The following is a 17,233-nucleotide window of genomic DNA, read 5'->3' on the forward strand; positions in this document are numbered from 1 at the left end:
AGTGTGTGTGTTCTGGTTTGTTTTTGTAGACTTCTCTGGTGGGTGACCCATTTCAAATATTTTAAGGCAATATAAAAACAGTCATGTCAATCTGATTTCAAACAAAAGTACCTAGATGAACCTCTGATTCTATTTTGTGGCCTAAAACTGGACATCAGTGAAATATAATTCTTAAAAACAATAATGGATTAATTCCCCTAAATGACATATGATTTTTTTAATACAACAATGAAATGTAAAACATAAGTCATTACATTCTTAAAATAAGAATAACTTCTCATTTCCTTTCTTCAGTGCAGTTTCAGTTCATCCTGAAATGCACATTCCCTAAGGATAATTAGCAACTGTAGTCACGAATGCCTGTTCACGTTATCAATCAAAAAAGCAAATCCTGTTTCAAAACAGTTATTACTGCATGTTGTACAATATTCATGAAATTTAAATATCTGAAGTAGCTTGACATCTTCCTTGTCCTTCACTTTATTTCCTTCTCTCCTGAACATTAATATACTGACCTTCCCAAACACAAAATAGGAAGAGTGAACTTTTTCAGGGTTTCCTGGCAACAACATTTCAGACTTGTTTTTCTTGAGTATTTTTTCTTAAGGTACTTACCTTTTCCACAGAATCAAGCTTAGAACAATTTGTAGTCCATTGGAGCCAATCTTTTAAGGGTGAGGGCTGAACATTATTTCAAAATGGTTAAGGGCCGCAGTCAGCACTGTAGGGCTGATTCTGTGCCCACTTCCACTCACTATGCATTGCTCAGACCACGCATAGGGAGTAGAAACCACGCACAAGCCTCCTGCCTGGAGTCCCCCAACATGGATGAGTACCCAATAGGTATGGAACTCCTCAGCTCCTATGCTTTCCCTGATGTAGAGGCATATTGGTGGGGAGGGTTATGTTAGAACAGGGAGGAGGAGTGGCTGGAGCACAGTCCACTGTGGTAATCCCTGTCTGGTGTATGGTCCTTTTGGGACCATAACCAGCTGGTACAAGTTAGAGCAGGCACTTTGGAGTGGGGTGGGGAATCAAGGAGCTGTCACTGGTTGTGAGTTCTGAGCTTCTTTTCTCCCTTTTCTGGACTAGCCTGGGTGGCTCCATGGGATAGGTGAACTATCCTTTTCTAGGTACAACACTAAACTCAGGCAGAGCCCATCTAGCTACCCTGTGGAGAAACAGGTAACGGAGAAACTAGTACTACTGCCTCCTACCTCCCCAGCTAGATAGCAGGTGCCACCAGGGAAGCTGCTGAGCAGTTGGAACAGCAAAGGGACACCAGGTGTTCAGCAGGGCTGCCCAGAGGGTAGTGGGGGGGCAAGTTGTCCTGGGCCTTGCAGGGGTCCCCACGAGAATTTAGTATTCTCGAGTATTGCAACTTTTTTTTATGGAAGGGGCTGCTGAAGTTGCTTTGCCACAGGCCCTCTGAATCCTCTGGGCAGCCCTGGTGTTCAGTGCTCCTCCCAGCTCACAGCAGAGCTGCTTTTGGGGCTACATGGGAGGCAGGGATTCTACCTCCTCATGTTGTGAATCAGTTTACTCACATGAGTTTTAAAACTGCAGGACATAGGTAGGGAATATATTTTCAATTCCTAATCAAATGCAAATATTCTTAACACAGTGGCTTTTGCAGGCCACAATTTAGAACCTCAAGGACTACAAGTTTGGACACTACTGTTATAGGCTAAATCACTCCCATTCCCGGGGAAGCTTGTGGGAGCTGGATTGGAATGATACAAAAGGAGGGTGATCTGCTTTGCCTGGAGTGATTGTGGCTGTAGCATCAAGTTTTGGGGGCTTGGGGGAAAAACAGGGAATACCGAAGAGATCCTCAGGATTTTGACTAGAATGTCAAGCACACTGGGAGGGAAAGGTTTGGAGAGGAGAAATTGCATAATTCAAGATAACCATCTGACTTGTAACATTCTATTATCTATATTCTTAATCACCACTGTGGAATAAGAATGAAGCACGGTCTATTTTCCTCTAGTATCTCACTGTAATCTCCACCCAATACTTGCAATTAAAGTATCTATGGTATAGGCAAAGATCTATGTATCTTATAAATTGATTGCAAAGGTGTAGATTGAGAATGAAGTAGAATTATATGAACAGAAGGAATTTGTGACAATTATCCCTGGTTAGAATGGACAACCCCTAATTTTTGACCATAGCTATTTTTCGAGAATAGTTGAATGATAAATATAAATACTGAAATTTTGAATAATAGAAGATTAGGGTTGGAAGAGACCTCAGGAGGTCATCTAGTCCAACCTCCTGCTCAAAGCAGGACCAAACCCAACTACATCATCCCAGCCAGGGCTTTCTCAAGCCAGGCCTTAAAAACCTCACTAGTTAATCCATTCCAGTGCTTCACCACCCTCCTAGTGAAATAGTTTTTCCTAATATCCAACCTAGACCTTCCACACCGCAACTTGAGACCATTGCTCCTTGTTCTGTCATCTGCCACCGCTGAGAACAGCCTAGCTCCATCCTCTTTGGAACCTTCCTTCAGGTAGTTGAAGGCTGCTATCAAATCCCCCTTCACTCTTCCCTTCTGCAGACTAAGTAAGCCCAGTTTTGTCTACCTGTCCTCCATAGGTGCCAACTCTGTGGGTGTTCCAAGGCTGGAGCACCCACGGGGGAAAAAATGGTGGGTGCTGAGCACCCACCAGCAGCCTCCCTATTAGCTGATCCTCACTCCCCCAGTGCCTCCTGCCCGCTGGCAGGCCACATGGATCAGAGCCTCCCACCCACCACAATCAGCTGTTTTGCGGCATGCAGGAAGCTTGGTGGGGAGGGGCAAGGAGGCGGTGTGCCTGGGGGAGGGGGTGGAACTGGGCGGAAAGAGGTGGGGCAGAGATGGAGCAGGGGCCTGAAGAGGCAGGGTGGGAGTGGGGCCTTGGGAATGGGTGGAGTGGGGGCGGAACCTGGGACAGAGCCAGGGGTCGAGCACCCCTTGGCACTTTGGAAAGTCAGCCCCTGTGCTCTCCTCCTATGTGTCTCAGCCTCCTAATCATTTTCATTGCCCTCTGCTGGACTTTTTCCAATTTGTCCATACCCTTTCTGTAGGAGGTGGGCCGAAAATTGGATGCAGTACTCCAGATATGGCCTCACGAGTGCCGAGTAGAGGGGAATAATCACTTCCCTCGATCTGCTGGCAGTGCTCCTAATAATCAGGGCCGGCTGTAGCCATTTCACCGCCCCAAGCACGACAGCTCTGTCGCTTGCTGGTCCTGTGGCTCCGGTGGATCTCCCGCAGACGTGGCTGCAGAGGGTCCGCTGGTCCCGCGGGTCCGGTGGGCCTCCCGCAGGTATGCCTGCAGATGCTCCACTGGAGCCGCCTGCCGCCCTCCCAGCAACTGGCAGAGCGCTCCCCCCCCCGGCATGGCGTGCTGGGGCCTGGAGCCGGCCCTGCTACTAATGCAGTCCAATATGCTGTTAGCCTTCTTGGCAACAAGGGCATGCTGTTGATTCATATCTAGCTTCTCATCCACTGTAATCCCCAGGTCCTTTTCTGCAGAACTGCCACTTAGCCAGTTGGTCCCCAGCCTGTAACAGTGCATGGGATTCTTCCATCCTAAGTGCAGGACTCTGCACTTGTCCTTTTTGAACCTGGATGAACCTCATCAGATTTCTTTTGGCCCAATCCTCTAATTTGTCTAGGTCACTCTGGACTTTATCCGTACTCTCCAGCACAGGGGTCGGCAACCTTTCAGAAGTGGTGTGCCAAGTCTTCATTTATTCACTCTAGTTTAAGGTTTCGCGTGTCAGCTATACATTTTAATGTTTTTAGAAGGTCTCTTTCTAAACATCTGTAATATATAACTAAACTATTGTTGTATGTAAAGTAAATAGGGTTTTTAAAATGTTTAAGAAGCTTCATTTAAAATTAAATTAAAATGCAGGTGGCTGGTGGCCAGGACCCAGGCAGTGTGAGTGCCACTGAAAATCAGCTTGCGTGCCGCCTTTGGCACATGTGCCATAGGTTGCCTACCCCTGCTCCAGCATATCTACCTCTCCTCCCAGCTTAGTGTCATCTGTGAACTTGCTGAGGGTGCAATCCATCCCATCATTCAGATAATTAGTGAAGATGTTGAACAAAACCAGCCCCAGGACCTACCCCTGCAGCACTCTGCTTGATACTGGCTGCCAGCTAGACATTGAGTCATTGATCACTACCTATTGAGCCCAACAATCTGGTCAGCTTTCTATCCACCTTATAGTTCATTCATCCAAATCATACTTTTTTTAACTTGCTAACAAGAATACTGTGGGAGACCTTATCAAAAGCTTTGCTAAAGTCAAGATATATCATGTCCACCGCTTTCCCCATATCCACAGAGCCAGTTATCTCATCATAGAAGGCAATCAGACTAGTCAGGCATGATTTGCCCTTGGTGAATCCATGTTGATTGTTTCTGATCACCTTCCTCTCCTCCAAGTGCTTCAAAATGGATTCCTTGAGGACCTGCTCCATGATTTTTCCAGGGCCTGAAGTGAGACTGACTCATCTGTAGTTCCCTGGATTCTCTTTCTTCCCTTTTTAAAAGATGGGTACTATATTTTCCATTTTCCAATCATCCAGGACCTCCCCCACTCGCCACGAGTTTTCAAAGATAATGGCCAATGGCTTTTCAATCACATCAGCCGACTCTCTCTGCATCCTCGGATGCATTAGATCCAGCCCCATGGACTTGTGCACGTCCAGATTTTCTAAATAACCTTAACTTGTTCTTTCATCACTGAGGGCTGCTCACCTCCTCCCTACACTGTGCTGCCCAGTGCAGCAGTCTGGGAGCTGACCTTGTCTATGAAGACCAAAGCAAAAAAAGCATTGAGTACTTCAGCTTTTTCCATATCATCTGTCAGTAGGTTGCCTCTCCCATTCAGTAAGGGTCCCACACTTTCCCTGACCACCTTCTTGCTAACATACCCTTAGAAACCCTTCTTGTTACTCTTCACCCTAGCTGCAACTCAGCTGTGCTTTGGCCTTCCTGATACATCCCTGCATGCTTGAGCAATATTTTTATACTCCTCCTTAGTGATCTGTCTAAGTTTCCACTTCTTGTAAGCTTCCTTTTTGTGTTTAAGCTCACCGAAGATGTCTCTGTTAACCCAAGCTGGTCACCTGCCATATTTGCTGTTCTTTCTGCACATCGGGATGGTTTGTTTCTGTCCCCTCAATAAGGCTTCTTTAAAATACAGGCATCTCTCCTGAACTCCTTTCCCCTTCATATTAGCCTCCCAGGGGATCCTGCCCATCAGTTCCATGGGAGAGTCAAAGTCTGCTTTTCTGAATTCCAGAGTCCGTATTCTGCTGCTTCCCTTTGTTCTTTTTGCCAGGATCCTGAACTCGACCATCTCATGGTCACTGCTGCCCAGGTTGCCACCCACTTCTACTTTCCCTACCAATTCTTCCATGCAGGGCCAGCTCTGGGTTTTTTGCTGCTGTACGGCAACCAAAAAAGGGGGTGGACAGAGTGCCGCCGCCGAAGCAAAAATAAAAAAAATAAAAGCTGGAGTGCAGCCCCTTGAAAAGGGCTGCCCCAAGCACATGCTTGGAATGCTGGTGCCTAGAGCTGGCCCTGCTTCCCTGTTTGTGAGTGCCGGTCAAGAGGATCATGGCCCCTTGTTGGTTCCTTCACACTTGCACCTGGAAATTGTCCCCAACACTCTCCAAAATCTTCCGGGATTGTCTGTGTACTGTTGTATTGCTCTTCCTGCAGATGTCAGGGTGATTGAAGTCCCCCATGAGCACCAGGGCCTGTGATCTGGAAACGTCTGTTAGTTGTCCGAAGAAAGCCTTGTCTACCTCATCCTCCTGGTCTGGTGGTCTATAGCAGATGCCCACCACAACATCACCCTTGTTGCTCTTGCCTCTAAGCTTAATCCAAAGACCCATGGTCTTTGATATCTCTAATTAGTAGATTATTTTCCTTTTAAGCTGCATGTATTTTGAAAAATTGTATGAAACAGAATTTTTAGAAAGCTATATTGATAAAGATCAGCATTAGAATTAAAGGGTGTGTCATATACCCAATATGCCTGTGGGTATTCGATAACAACTGAGTCTTTTCTTCTTTTATTTTGGCATAAGAAGAAATGTTTATAACTCTAAATGTTTATAACTCTGAAACATCTTCCAATGTTTCAGGGTCGAGATCTAGACTGCAAAATTCAAGAATACAAAGAAGCCGGGAAAATATTCACCGAAAGCCAGATAATAGAATGGTTTATACAATTGTTGCTTGGAGTCAACTATATGCATGAAAGGTACAGTAATTTACTTTAATATGAGAGCAGTTAGGTGTGATATGACAGAGCAGACTTGTATTGGCTAATTACAGATGTTCAAATGGAAATAAAACCCTGCTGATTATTTTTTTATATATAGACAACCCTGTACACCCATTTTGAATTAGTATATGTGTAACGTGGTGATTGAAAAACCATATGGCAAGAACAGTGCATTTTTGAAGGGTTTGACCCTTCAATACCTATACTTCTATTACAACCTATTGTCTCGCAATATTATGATGACCCTCTTTTAGCAGTAGTCATCATTTGCAGACCTTTATTTTCTAAGATCCAGGTGACAGCCTTGAGAATATAGAGTAGGATCAAAACCGTTAACCAAATCTTGTGACTAAAACAAATATTCAGCCTTATAAGAGAGAGAACACCTCTTAAACATAAAAAGTAAAATTTTATTTCTGGAGCAACTTCATTAATATGAATAAAGCTCCCTTAGGAATAAATTTGGCCTAATGTTCCTCATTTTAGGTATGTGTTTGAGGGCACTTACTACTTTCATCAGTACATCAATGACTTAACCTAAAAAAATACGGCAGGTAACTCAGCCAATTATGTTTCGAATCTCTAAGCGATGATCATATTTTTATAACAAATAATGTAAGATCCATAAGATCAGAGGAAATAAATTAGTCATCCCACAAAGTTCCACAGGTTATTTATTTCAAATCTACTTATAAGGTCCACTTATTCTTCTCTAATGTAAAGATATGAAGAGAGAAACAATGATTCCACTCTTAAGACTGAATGGCTTTTTCTAGGCTAGATAAATTTGGCAAGCTGATCACTGGTTGGTCCCACCAGCACATCTGTTACACCCCTCCACCTTCGTGTCCACACACAATTGTTCCCAGCAACGTGCAGACAGTTGAACTACTGTTTGGATTAGATTTGCTTTCAACAAGGCTAGCCACCATATGATGTTCTACCCAGTCAGTCTCCACTAATGTAGTCCCAATATGGACAGTGATTTCTGGCATATTAACCCTGGTGGTGCAAATAATCCTACCAGGGCACTGGACACTACTTAGGTAGCTCGTCTAATCCACTTTACACATTTCACTACATGGGTCAAGTTTGACCTAGATGGGACTCCTCACATGCTTAAAGTTAAGCATGGGCTAAAGTGCTTTGCTGGATCAGGACCAGCATGCTCAGCACTTTGCAGGATTAAACCCTAGGAGAGCAGACAGGGGATGAAATACTGCTTTCTTAGTGGCTTTTCAGAAGTTCTAGAGCAGGGAGCCTAACTTTCAGAATCTTCTCTTTCTCTCTTTTTCATCAAAGTTTGTGGCTTTTGGCAACACTAAAATACCATGGTGATGCGCTTGATATAAAATCCTATATAGCTAGCTCAACTCTCTCAAACCCCATCATATTTCTTCCTCCCATACTCAAAGACTTGGACCCATGCCAGTCTTTTAGGGATAAGAATCCTCTGGCTGTGCAGGCAGTATTTTAGCAGAGGCTGATACCTTTCCCTATACATCTACAGACTGTTGATGAGAGCGTGATGGATAGAGGTCTCTACTCTGAGTGCTGCCTTTCAGATTATCCAAGGAGTGCTTTCCCAGCATTTGCCTCAGACAGAAAATGAGGAATAGGATTGAAATGAAAAACCTCAAAATCTAATTAAACTACTAATTTTCTTTTTCAAACTCCAGTTGGGGAATTAGGCATTAGGAATGATCATATCCTAGAAAGACAGCTTTGTGTGAAACCCTTACTTAAATATATACATATTAAATAAAGGGGATACACTATGTAATCAAGTGAGACTAAAAAAGCTTCGCTGTCCTAGGCTCTTAACTTCTGTCTTTCCCCTGAGACTTTCATCTCTCTATGCCTTCTGTATCTCAGGTCCCCCCCCAACCCCCACCTCGCCCCAGAGCCTTTTATCCACTTTCTCCCTGTACTGTGTTTTTCTTGTCTTCCACTTGGTCTAGGTCTACAAATAAATCTTTAGAACTCTCTCCGGTAAATAAACCTCCCTTGGTAAATAAATGTATTAAACTACTGGGCTTCCTGAGAAGTACAGTTTAATTCTCCAGTGGCAGCAACAATTTGTGTTTTGAATAGCTTTTTATTTTCTCTCTTTGAGCCATCACTGTTTAATGGCACTTCCCCAACCACACTCAGGGAGTTTTGACAATTTTTATTTACATTCCTTTTAATGCATCATATATTTGTATATAGATGCACATTAAAAAATTATTCTGTACCTTTGTGGTGGTATCATGCATCATAAAAATTATCAGAGCCAAACAATAACAAGTATGTAAATATGTGGACTTTTTAATAAGTCTATAACAGGCATCCATTCTAGGTACAAAAAATATAATTGCCAGCCTCTATTTATATAATTATACTGATTTCTTCTCTAACAATATGGAAAAATTATAACACATGATTTTAATCATTTTCAGTTCTAGTGCAAAGACAACATGGGCCTAAAACTGGAAAACATGAGTATTGATAAACAATTATATTTCATAATAAAAAAAATTCCTTGGATTGTGTGAAGGAGAACTTTTGCTCAGGAGTATTTAAATTGCATACATCCATCCACATAGCTGAGCATGTGTCTACAGCTTAGCTGAAACTACTGGTTCAGTATTTAAAAATTCTATTTTCAAAATAAGATGTTTTTGCTAACTGGAAGGATTTTTGCAAAGACAGTACAGATTAGCAAGATTAGAAATGTTCATCTTTTTCTTGTGCTTCATAAATCTCAAAGGGTATGATTATCTATTGGTGACCACACCACCTATTGTGTATTTTACATAATTGAAAGGTTTTTGGATTTGAACTTGACAGCTAAATTGTCTAGAATAAATGGATGCACATCTCATCTATCATTAGTATAACAGAAGAGAGAAATAATGGACTGCGTGCTTGTTTAGGTTAGAGAAAGTTAGCATGCTAACCACCACTTGCTCTAGCGCTTTGAACATATCGCATGTCCACACACAAAATTGCACCTAACAGCATCCAGCCAATCACACCATTGTTGAGACTTCTTTTGAGTAAAACTAATCACTATGTGGTCCTTCACCTTGGTAATTTCCACTAGAGCAGTTTCAAAATGGAATGATTTTAGCATAGTAGCCCCAATGGTGCAAATAGGCCTTCAACTACCATCCTACAGTGCACGAGGCATTGCCTAGATTGCCTGTTTTGGTCTTTCTGCCTTCTACTGCACAGGAGTCAAGTTTGCCAGAAGCCACTTAGCTCTACAAATAGTTCTTCACATACTGTTCAAATTAGTTCCATATTTTCACAGCAGTAAACTTCACTCTGTTTCAGTTGGCAGCACATGGCAGAGGAAGCCTTATTCAGCATGAGCAGAGTATGTTGCAAAAAGTTCTTACATACTTTTCTATGAAAATAGATTGTTTTTGTCTACTGCATCTTAAAGTATGGTGCTTTTTTATGACAAGTGAGGATCAAATGCACAGTCTATTGTACATTGGCACAGGTAACTTTATAACATTTTTAACTGAATTTAGCCACATTTGAAACCCACACTTTGGGATCCAAATCCTGCCCAGAAATCAGTGACCGGTTGTTTACTTCAGAGTTTCTTTGTGATGAATAGTAGTCACAGAATGTATCCATCTGTACAAAGTGAGACATTTTGTATAAAAATAAATATGTATACATATGTGATATGATGAATGTCACTTTAAATAGCGTAATGTCCCTTGCTAATTTAATGCATGACAAATGCATGTATATTGCTTTAAAAAGTTGCTATAATAAGTGTATTTCATTTGTTTATTTAGAAACCTTGGTAAATACCCACAGCATAATCCATTGATAATTCATTCTCATCTCTTAATGCATTATAGAAACAAATTAGTTAACTATTATCTTTGATGACAAGAACTGGAAAAAATAGTTTAAATATTAAAATACTCTTGAAATCTTTTCTTTATATTTCACTAAGCGTAAAGACTCATTTTTCAATCTGCAGTCTATAAGTATACAATAATGCCTTCTATTAGGTATTTATTATTTGTATTTTATTATTTGTGAATAGTATATATTGGACTCTGTGAGATTACTTTTGTATCTCATGAAAACATTACTTTCCCATGAGATGTGGACAAAATTGCTCAGTTAAATGATGCATCAGAAGAAGTTATTCTCTCAATATGGAAAACATTTTAGAAATCACTACAGTATTTCAGTACAGAAAACTTTAAAATTTTCAGGAAAAACAGGGCAATATTTGAAGATTGCTGAACAACAACTGTAGTCAATTATCATATTTGATTTTATTGCTCACCCCTAAGGATTCTAGAGCCTCTGGTGCTCTCTTTATCTATTCTAATGGTTGAAGAATTGGTCTCAATGAGACTACATGCAATACCAATAAGTGTAGGTATTGTAGACTGTTGTTCTAATTCCACTTGGGGGCAGATTATCGCCCGAAAGAACACTGTTGCATATGCCACTGACACCACAGGAATCAAGTGGGCAAGGTAAGACCTAGATGGGATGGTGGGATATGAGGGAGCCCTATGGGGGAAGAATTAACAAAAAATCCTTGAGCCTGTGCTTTGTATATAATGTAGATGATGGTGATTATTATTAGTTTTTATTTGGGTGAGGGGAGGAAGATAAGGGTGTCATAGGTAGAAATTTCAAGAAGTTGAGAAAATATGGTTACACACAGCACTACTCATGGCTTAAAAGGGCAACTAAAATGATTAGGGGTTTGGAATAGGTCCCATATGAGGCAAGATTAAAGAGGCTAGGACTTTTCAGCTTGGAAAAGAGGAGACTAAGGGGGGATATGATAGATGTATATAAAATTATGAGTGATGTGGAGAAAGTGAATAGGGAAAAGTTATTTACCTGTTCCCTATATAGAACTAGGGGCCACCAAAATGATTATAGGCAGCAGGTTAACAATAAAAGGACGTTTTCGTTCACCAAGCGCACAGTCACCACTTGTGGACTCTTACCTGAGGAGGTTTGAAGGTCGACTAACAGGAGTTTAAAAGAGAACTGGTAATTATGGAGGTTAAGTCCATTAATGGCTATTAGCCAGGATGGGTAAGGAATGGTGTCCCTAGCCTCTGTTTGTCAGAGGGTGGAGATGGATGGCAGGAGAGAGCTCACTTTATCATTACCTGTTAGGTTCACTCCCTCTGGGGCATCTGGCATTGGCCATTGTCAGTAGACAGATACTGGGCTGGATGGACCTTTGGTCTGACCCAGTACGGCCATTCTTATGTTCTTATGGTGTCATGTGAATCCTTGAGGAACAGCTTGGTTAAAACTGATGGGAAAGAGAGAGAGAATGATAGATATATTTTGTTTTTTTTCAAATAACACTTTTTTTCCCTGAGAGGGTGTTCTCAGATCTTTGAGGGTCCCCCACTTTTTAATTCCTCTGTTCTGAAGTATCTCATGATGAGGATTATCCTTCTGGCAGATGACCGAACATAGCTCCCTTAAGACCAACCAGATGGGTAAAAAGAGCAACAGGTTTTGTTCCCTTCCATCAATGGCTGAATGTGTTGCCTCTGCAGCTCACCTAATTCCTTACATCAAAGGACTGAGTGCTAGTCTCAAACTATGATACCTGCATTCATGTGTTTTATGCTTAGTATCTAGTTCCTGATCCTGCAAGTAACTGCACGTGGATGCATTTCTCCACCAAAAGGAGCCCATTGAAGGCAATGGAGCCAGGTGCTGCAGGTACAGGGATGTGCCTGTGTATTGTGAGTTGCAGGACTGGGTCCTAGTCTGCGAGGCTGATCTTCAGTAACAAGGTTCTAATGAAGGAAGTGGCTGGGTTAGTGTATTTGACTATAATTTCTCCAAATCAGATGAAACTGAATTCCCCTTTGTGTTTCAGGCGAATACTTCACAGGGATTTAAAAGCCAAGAATATTTTTTTGAAAAATAACCTTCTTAAAATTGGTAAGATTTCCTTACTTTCTTAGATGACTTTTAGTACTATAGAAAATTCCATCACAGATGTTATAAATACGTAGATTTAAATTAGATGGTATCTAGAGGTGTCTAATCCAGTATATCTTTTTTTTGTGGCTTAGTTCTAAAACTATGGTAATACTCAGTTTTGTGAATGGCTTTTTAACTAGGAGATGTCAACTTTTCATGCACGAGCATTTGAAAACAAAAGAATATCTTAAGGCATTATTTTATTTTGAACTTGATCTAGACTTGGGAAACAATGTATATCTTTTCTATAGAAAATTCATGACCAATTGATTTTTCTCCATGTTTTAAAAATCATTGCAAGTTTTTTTTGTAAAATCATTTTATGTCTCCTTATGAACATTCAATATGGATAATTAAAATGTGCATATAATTTAATCTCCAGCCTTTTCTTATAGTTATTGGTATTTATAATAGCTATTTCCAACCATTACACTCTAGATTTACTAATCTTTATCTAAACTGGTTCTTTATTGTTTCAAAATGAAATATTTGTAGGACCATATTGCCAAGTCTTGTCAAGGCACTAGAACTGAGAAAACTCTGGACTTTGTTATTTTTACAATATGCAGGTGTCTTATTTTCAAACATTGAAAAGGAGCATTATTTTATTAATGTTAATATTGTGCAAAGTCTCTTCTGGTGAAAGAATTGCAACAGCAATAATTTTTCCCCCTTATAAAACAGTTCTTTCTTTTTCTGTATAAGTGCGTATGTTCAAACACTGCATCTGTTTTATTCCCCTCTGTAAGGAGGACACGTGTACTGACCCTTATACTCAGTATGTTTGTGTCAATCACAGCCAAATTGTTAGTTAAATTCGTTAGTAATTATTTTTTTTACTTCTTCTAGACATTCTTTTATATGAATGTTATGGTAATGAAAGGTTCCAGACTGATATTGTAGCAATTTGATCTAAACTAATCTCTGATTTTCTACTGTACCCATCACCATGGTGACTAGTTGTCAAAGTCTTCTATTTAAAAGGTACAGCATGCATAGGCATCAGCAGTACAAAATTCTTCACACTGCCTAGACAATATGCCGTGGCCTTGAACTGTAGGAATCACCTCAATGGGGGAGAGAAAGTTCATTCTCCAGTCCCTTTCAATCCTTAGCATCTCTGCTGGGAGTATAAGCAATGTTGCCAATTATTAGTGCTGCTTTCTGTGAGATGGATGGACATTAATCCATGAGTAAAAGGACTGACTGTCAAATCAATTTATAATATACCAGACAGCCATAAGATGGAAAAAACTTCTGTTTACTGTTAGCTTGGGCTGTATTTGAATCAACAGTGCAGAAGTGTAAAGTTCTCTATCTCATTACCAATACTCTGAGCCATTCAATTACCCCAATTTTTTGTGTTTCAAGTGGCAGATCCTTGCTGATAATTGTCATAGCTCTACTGATTTCAACAGTTATGAGAATTCACACCAGCTGAAGTTCTGGCCCTAAATTTTTTAAACAATATTAAATTATAAAAAAGTTATATTAAAGACACTCAGTGTGATACAGCATGGCCAGAGGGCAGCAGGAGAGTGTTAGAAGGGAGCCTTATTCCCTGTAAGGGGAAGAAAGTTCGCTATAGATTAACTAGAGCACCTGAAGCCAATTAGAGCACCTGAAGTCAGTCACATGATAAAAACCCCTGCCTCAATCAGACAGTGTGGGAGTTGGAGCAGAGAGGAATTGGTGCTGGAGCAGAGAACAGTTTGAAGGGAAGCAGAGGAGAAGTGCTGCGGTGGGCTAAGAAGTCCAAGACCCTAGGTAAGGGGCACCTGGCTTGTGCAGAGGGAGGGCAGGAAACCCCCTACAAGCTGAAGGGCAGGAGAGGGAAGTAGCCCAGGGGAAGGAACCGCCAGTTCAAGTGGTTCACCACTATCCTCAGGGCCTCTGGGCTGAGACCTGGAGTACAGGGTGGGCCCAGGTCCCTCCCTCTCCACTCCCCTCCTCAAGGACACTAGTGGGGCAGTTAATATTCAAATTCAGGGGCAAGAAATGGTGCCCTGAACCCCCACAAAAGAAGAGAAAGTGCAAGACTCATCATAATAGTGATGGCAATTTGCCACAGTAAGTTTAGAGTTCCTGATTTGATTTTGAGTCTAGATTTTCTTACCTACATAGTATTTTTTTAATTTTTTTTACTTTTTTACAATTTTACTTTAAGGGGACTTTGGAGTTTCTTGTCTCTTGATGGGATCATGTGATCTGGCAACTACATTTACTGGGACACCTTACTACATGAGCCCAGAGGCACTGAAACATCAAGGTTATGACACAAAATCTGACATTTGGTGAGTGAGCAACATGCTGTTTAGACTGGAGTATTAATTTCTTTGTAATGAACAAGTCGATTAAAATGCATGTGGTTTCTAGGTTACCATCTATTTGATTGTATTATGTGCTTGCTATTTTTTTCTTTAACAAATTTTTTGAATACAAAAGAAGTCAGAGCCACCTGGTTAGAATGCTTGACTAGTCCATTAGAACTATTCAAAGGCATTTATTTCAGTTCATAGCTATGTTGCAATTTGGAGCTTTGTTCCTCATGTTTTGAAGTGAATAGGCTGTTGTCATAGGAGGAGCTGGGCCTTTAAGGGGAAGATCAGGTGCAGCATCTGCCAGTATATGTCTGGAGAAAGCAGCAGCTTGCTATTAGGCTTTGCAGTGACTGGGAGCTGAGAAAGGATCAATGGTTCCCCTTGCAAGAGCACCAGGAAGATCCTGTGAAAGGCTTGACTGAAGAAGCCTGGAAAGGGCACGGGGAGGAAGGAGACAGTAGGAGATAGTCCTGGGAACCATGAAATAGAAATTGGTAGTGTGAGGACAGACAGATGCTTTGCAGCACAGGGTCCCAGGGTCAGATCCTAGAGTGGTTGGAGAGCTTGGACTCACCTACTGTGTCACTTAGAAGTGGTGGTAAAAACCACGGTGCCCAAGGTTGAAGAGCTTTATGATTCCCTGAGATAAAGGGCAAGGGACCAAGTCGAGATAATTAAGTCTGTATCAGAGAGGTAGCTGTGTTGTTCTGAATCTGTAAAAAGCAACAGAGTCCTGTGGCACCTTATAGACTGACAGACTTATTGGAGCATAAGATTTCATGAGTGAATACCCACTTCATCAGATGGATATAGTGGAAATTTCCAGAGGCAGGTACAAATATGCAGGCAAGAATCAGTCTAGAGATAATGCTGTTAGTTCAGTCAGGGAGGATGAGGCCCTCTTCTAGCAGTTGAGGTGTGAACACCAAAGGAGGAGAAACTGCTTCTGTAGTTGGCTAGCCATTCAGTCTTTGTTTAATCCTGAGCTGATGGTGTAAAATTTGCAAATGAACTGAAGCTCAGCAGTTTCTCTTTGGAGTCTGATCCTGAAGTTTTTTTGCTGCAAGACCTTTAAAACTGGTTTTGTGTGCCCAGGGAGATTGGTTTTTGTATATTGCCATTCCTAACATCTGTCTTGTGTCCATTTATCCTTTTACATAGGGACTGTCCAGTTTGCTTGATGTACATAGCAGGGGGGCGTTGCTTGCACATGATGGCATATATTACATTGGTGGACATGCAGGTGAATGAACCAGTGATGATGTGGCTTATGTGGTTAGGTCCTGTGATGGTGTCACTGGTGTAGATATGTGGGCAGAGTTGGCATTGAGGTTTGTTGCATGGTTTGGTTCTTGAGTTACAGTTACTATGGTGCGGTGTGTGGTTGCTGGTGAGAATATGCTTAAGGTTGGCATGTTGTCTGTGGGCGAGGATTGGACTGTCAACTAAGGCCTGTGAAAGCGAGGGATCATTGTCCAGGATGGGTTGTAGATCACTGATGATGCGGTGGAGAGGTTTTAGCTGAGGACTGTTGGTGATGGCCAGTGGAGTTCATGAAGTCCTCCCACGCTGATAGGGCACAGCTGAATGCATGGAGGCATTCGGTGGCAGAGGCCAGGAAAGCATATAGTGAGCATGATCGGAACACACAGGAGGAGTTGCTGAGGCTAATGAGGGCACAAATGGACATGATGAGGCATCTGGTGGAGCTGCAGGAAAGGCAACTAGAGTACAGACCACCATTGCAGCCATTGTATAACCACCTGCCCTTCTCCCCATGTTCCATATTCTCACCCAAACATCCAAGAACACGGGGGGGTGGGAGGCTCTGGGCACCCCACCACTCAACTATAGGGGATGGCCCAAGCAACAGAAGGCTGTTATTCAAACAGCTTTGATTTGTGATGTGACTACAATAAGCAATGTGGCCTTGTCCTTTCCTCCTCCTGCACCCTACCTGTTATCAAACCCTTTGTACACCCAGGCCTTCTTTTACTAGTCAGCATTGTCAGTGATCTCTCATATTTTTTAATAAATAATAAATGGATTCAGAACAATAGGGACTTTATTTCGTGTGCCAGCTGTGGTCGAAGGGGGGAGGGGGATTGGCTTACAGTGAAATACATTCACCAAAGAGGGCAGGTTTGCATCAAGGACAAACACACACAACTGTCACACCATAGCCTGGTCAGTCATGAAACTGTTTTTCAAAGCCTTTCTGATGCACAGCACACCTCAGTGTGTTCTTCTAATTGCTGTGGTGTCTGGCTGTTCAAAATTGGCTGCCAGGCAATCTGCCTCAACCTTCCACTCTGCCATAAACATCTCCCCCTTACTCTCACAGATACTATGGAGCACACATCAAGCAGCAATAACAATGGGAATATTGCTTTTGCTAAGGTCTAACCTACTCAGCAAACTGCACCAGCGCCCTTTTAAATCATAGAATCATAGAATATCAGGGCTGGAAGGTACCTCAGGAGGGCATCTAGTCCAACCCCCTGCTCAAAGCAGGACCAATTCCCAACTAAATCATACCAGCCAGGGCTTTGTCAAGCCTGACCTTAAAAACCTCTAAGGAAGGAGATTCCACCACCTCCCTAGGGAACCCATTC

At 41.8% G+C, this 17,233-nt stretch overlaps 1 protein-coding gene across 6 annotated transcripts in view; it reads left to right on the forward strand.

The window, feature by feature from the left end:
- NEK11 (NIMA related kinase 11) overlaps window positions 1-17,233 on the forward strand; it is a 194,273-nt gene that overhangs the window by 58,807 nt on the left and 118,233 nt on the right. For 3 of the 6 annotated variants that reach the window (XM_075062499.1, XM_075062500.1, XM_075062504.1), the window contains exons 3-5: window positions 6,161-6,279; window positions 12,191-12,255; window positions 14,465-14,591. In XM_075062499.1, coding sequence (XP_074918600.1) covers window positions 6,161-6,279; window positions 12,191-12,255; window positions 14,465-14,591 — 311 coding nt within the window. Of the gene's footprint in view, window positions 1-4,403; window positions 4,503-6,160; window positions 6,280-9,712; window positions 10,806-12,190; window positions 12,256-14,464; window positions 14,592-17,233 lie in introns of those variants that run through there. The other 3 variants (XM_075062501.1, XM_075062503.1, XM_075062502.1) reach the window with 3 other exon arrangements.

Source organism: Chelonoidis abingdonii, chromosome 2 (assembly GCF_003597395.2).
Source record: "Chelonoidis abingdonii isolate Lonesome George chromosome 2, CheloAbing_2.0, whole genome shotgun sequence".
NCBI classification, from domain to species: Eukaryota; Metazoa; Chordata; order Testudines; family Testudinidae; genus Chelonoidis; species Chelonoidis abingdonii.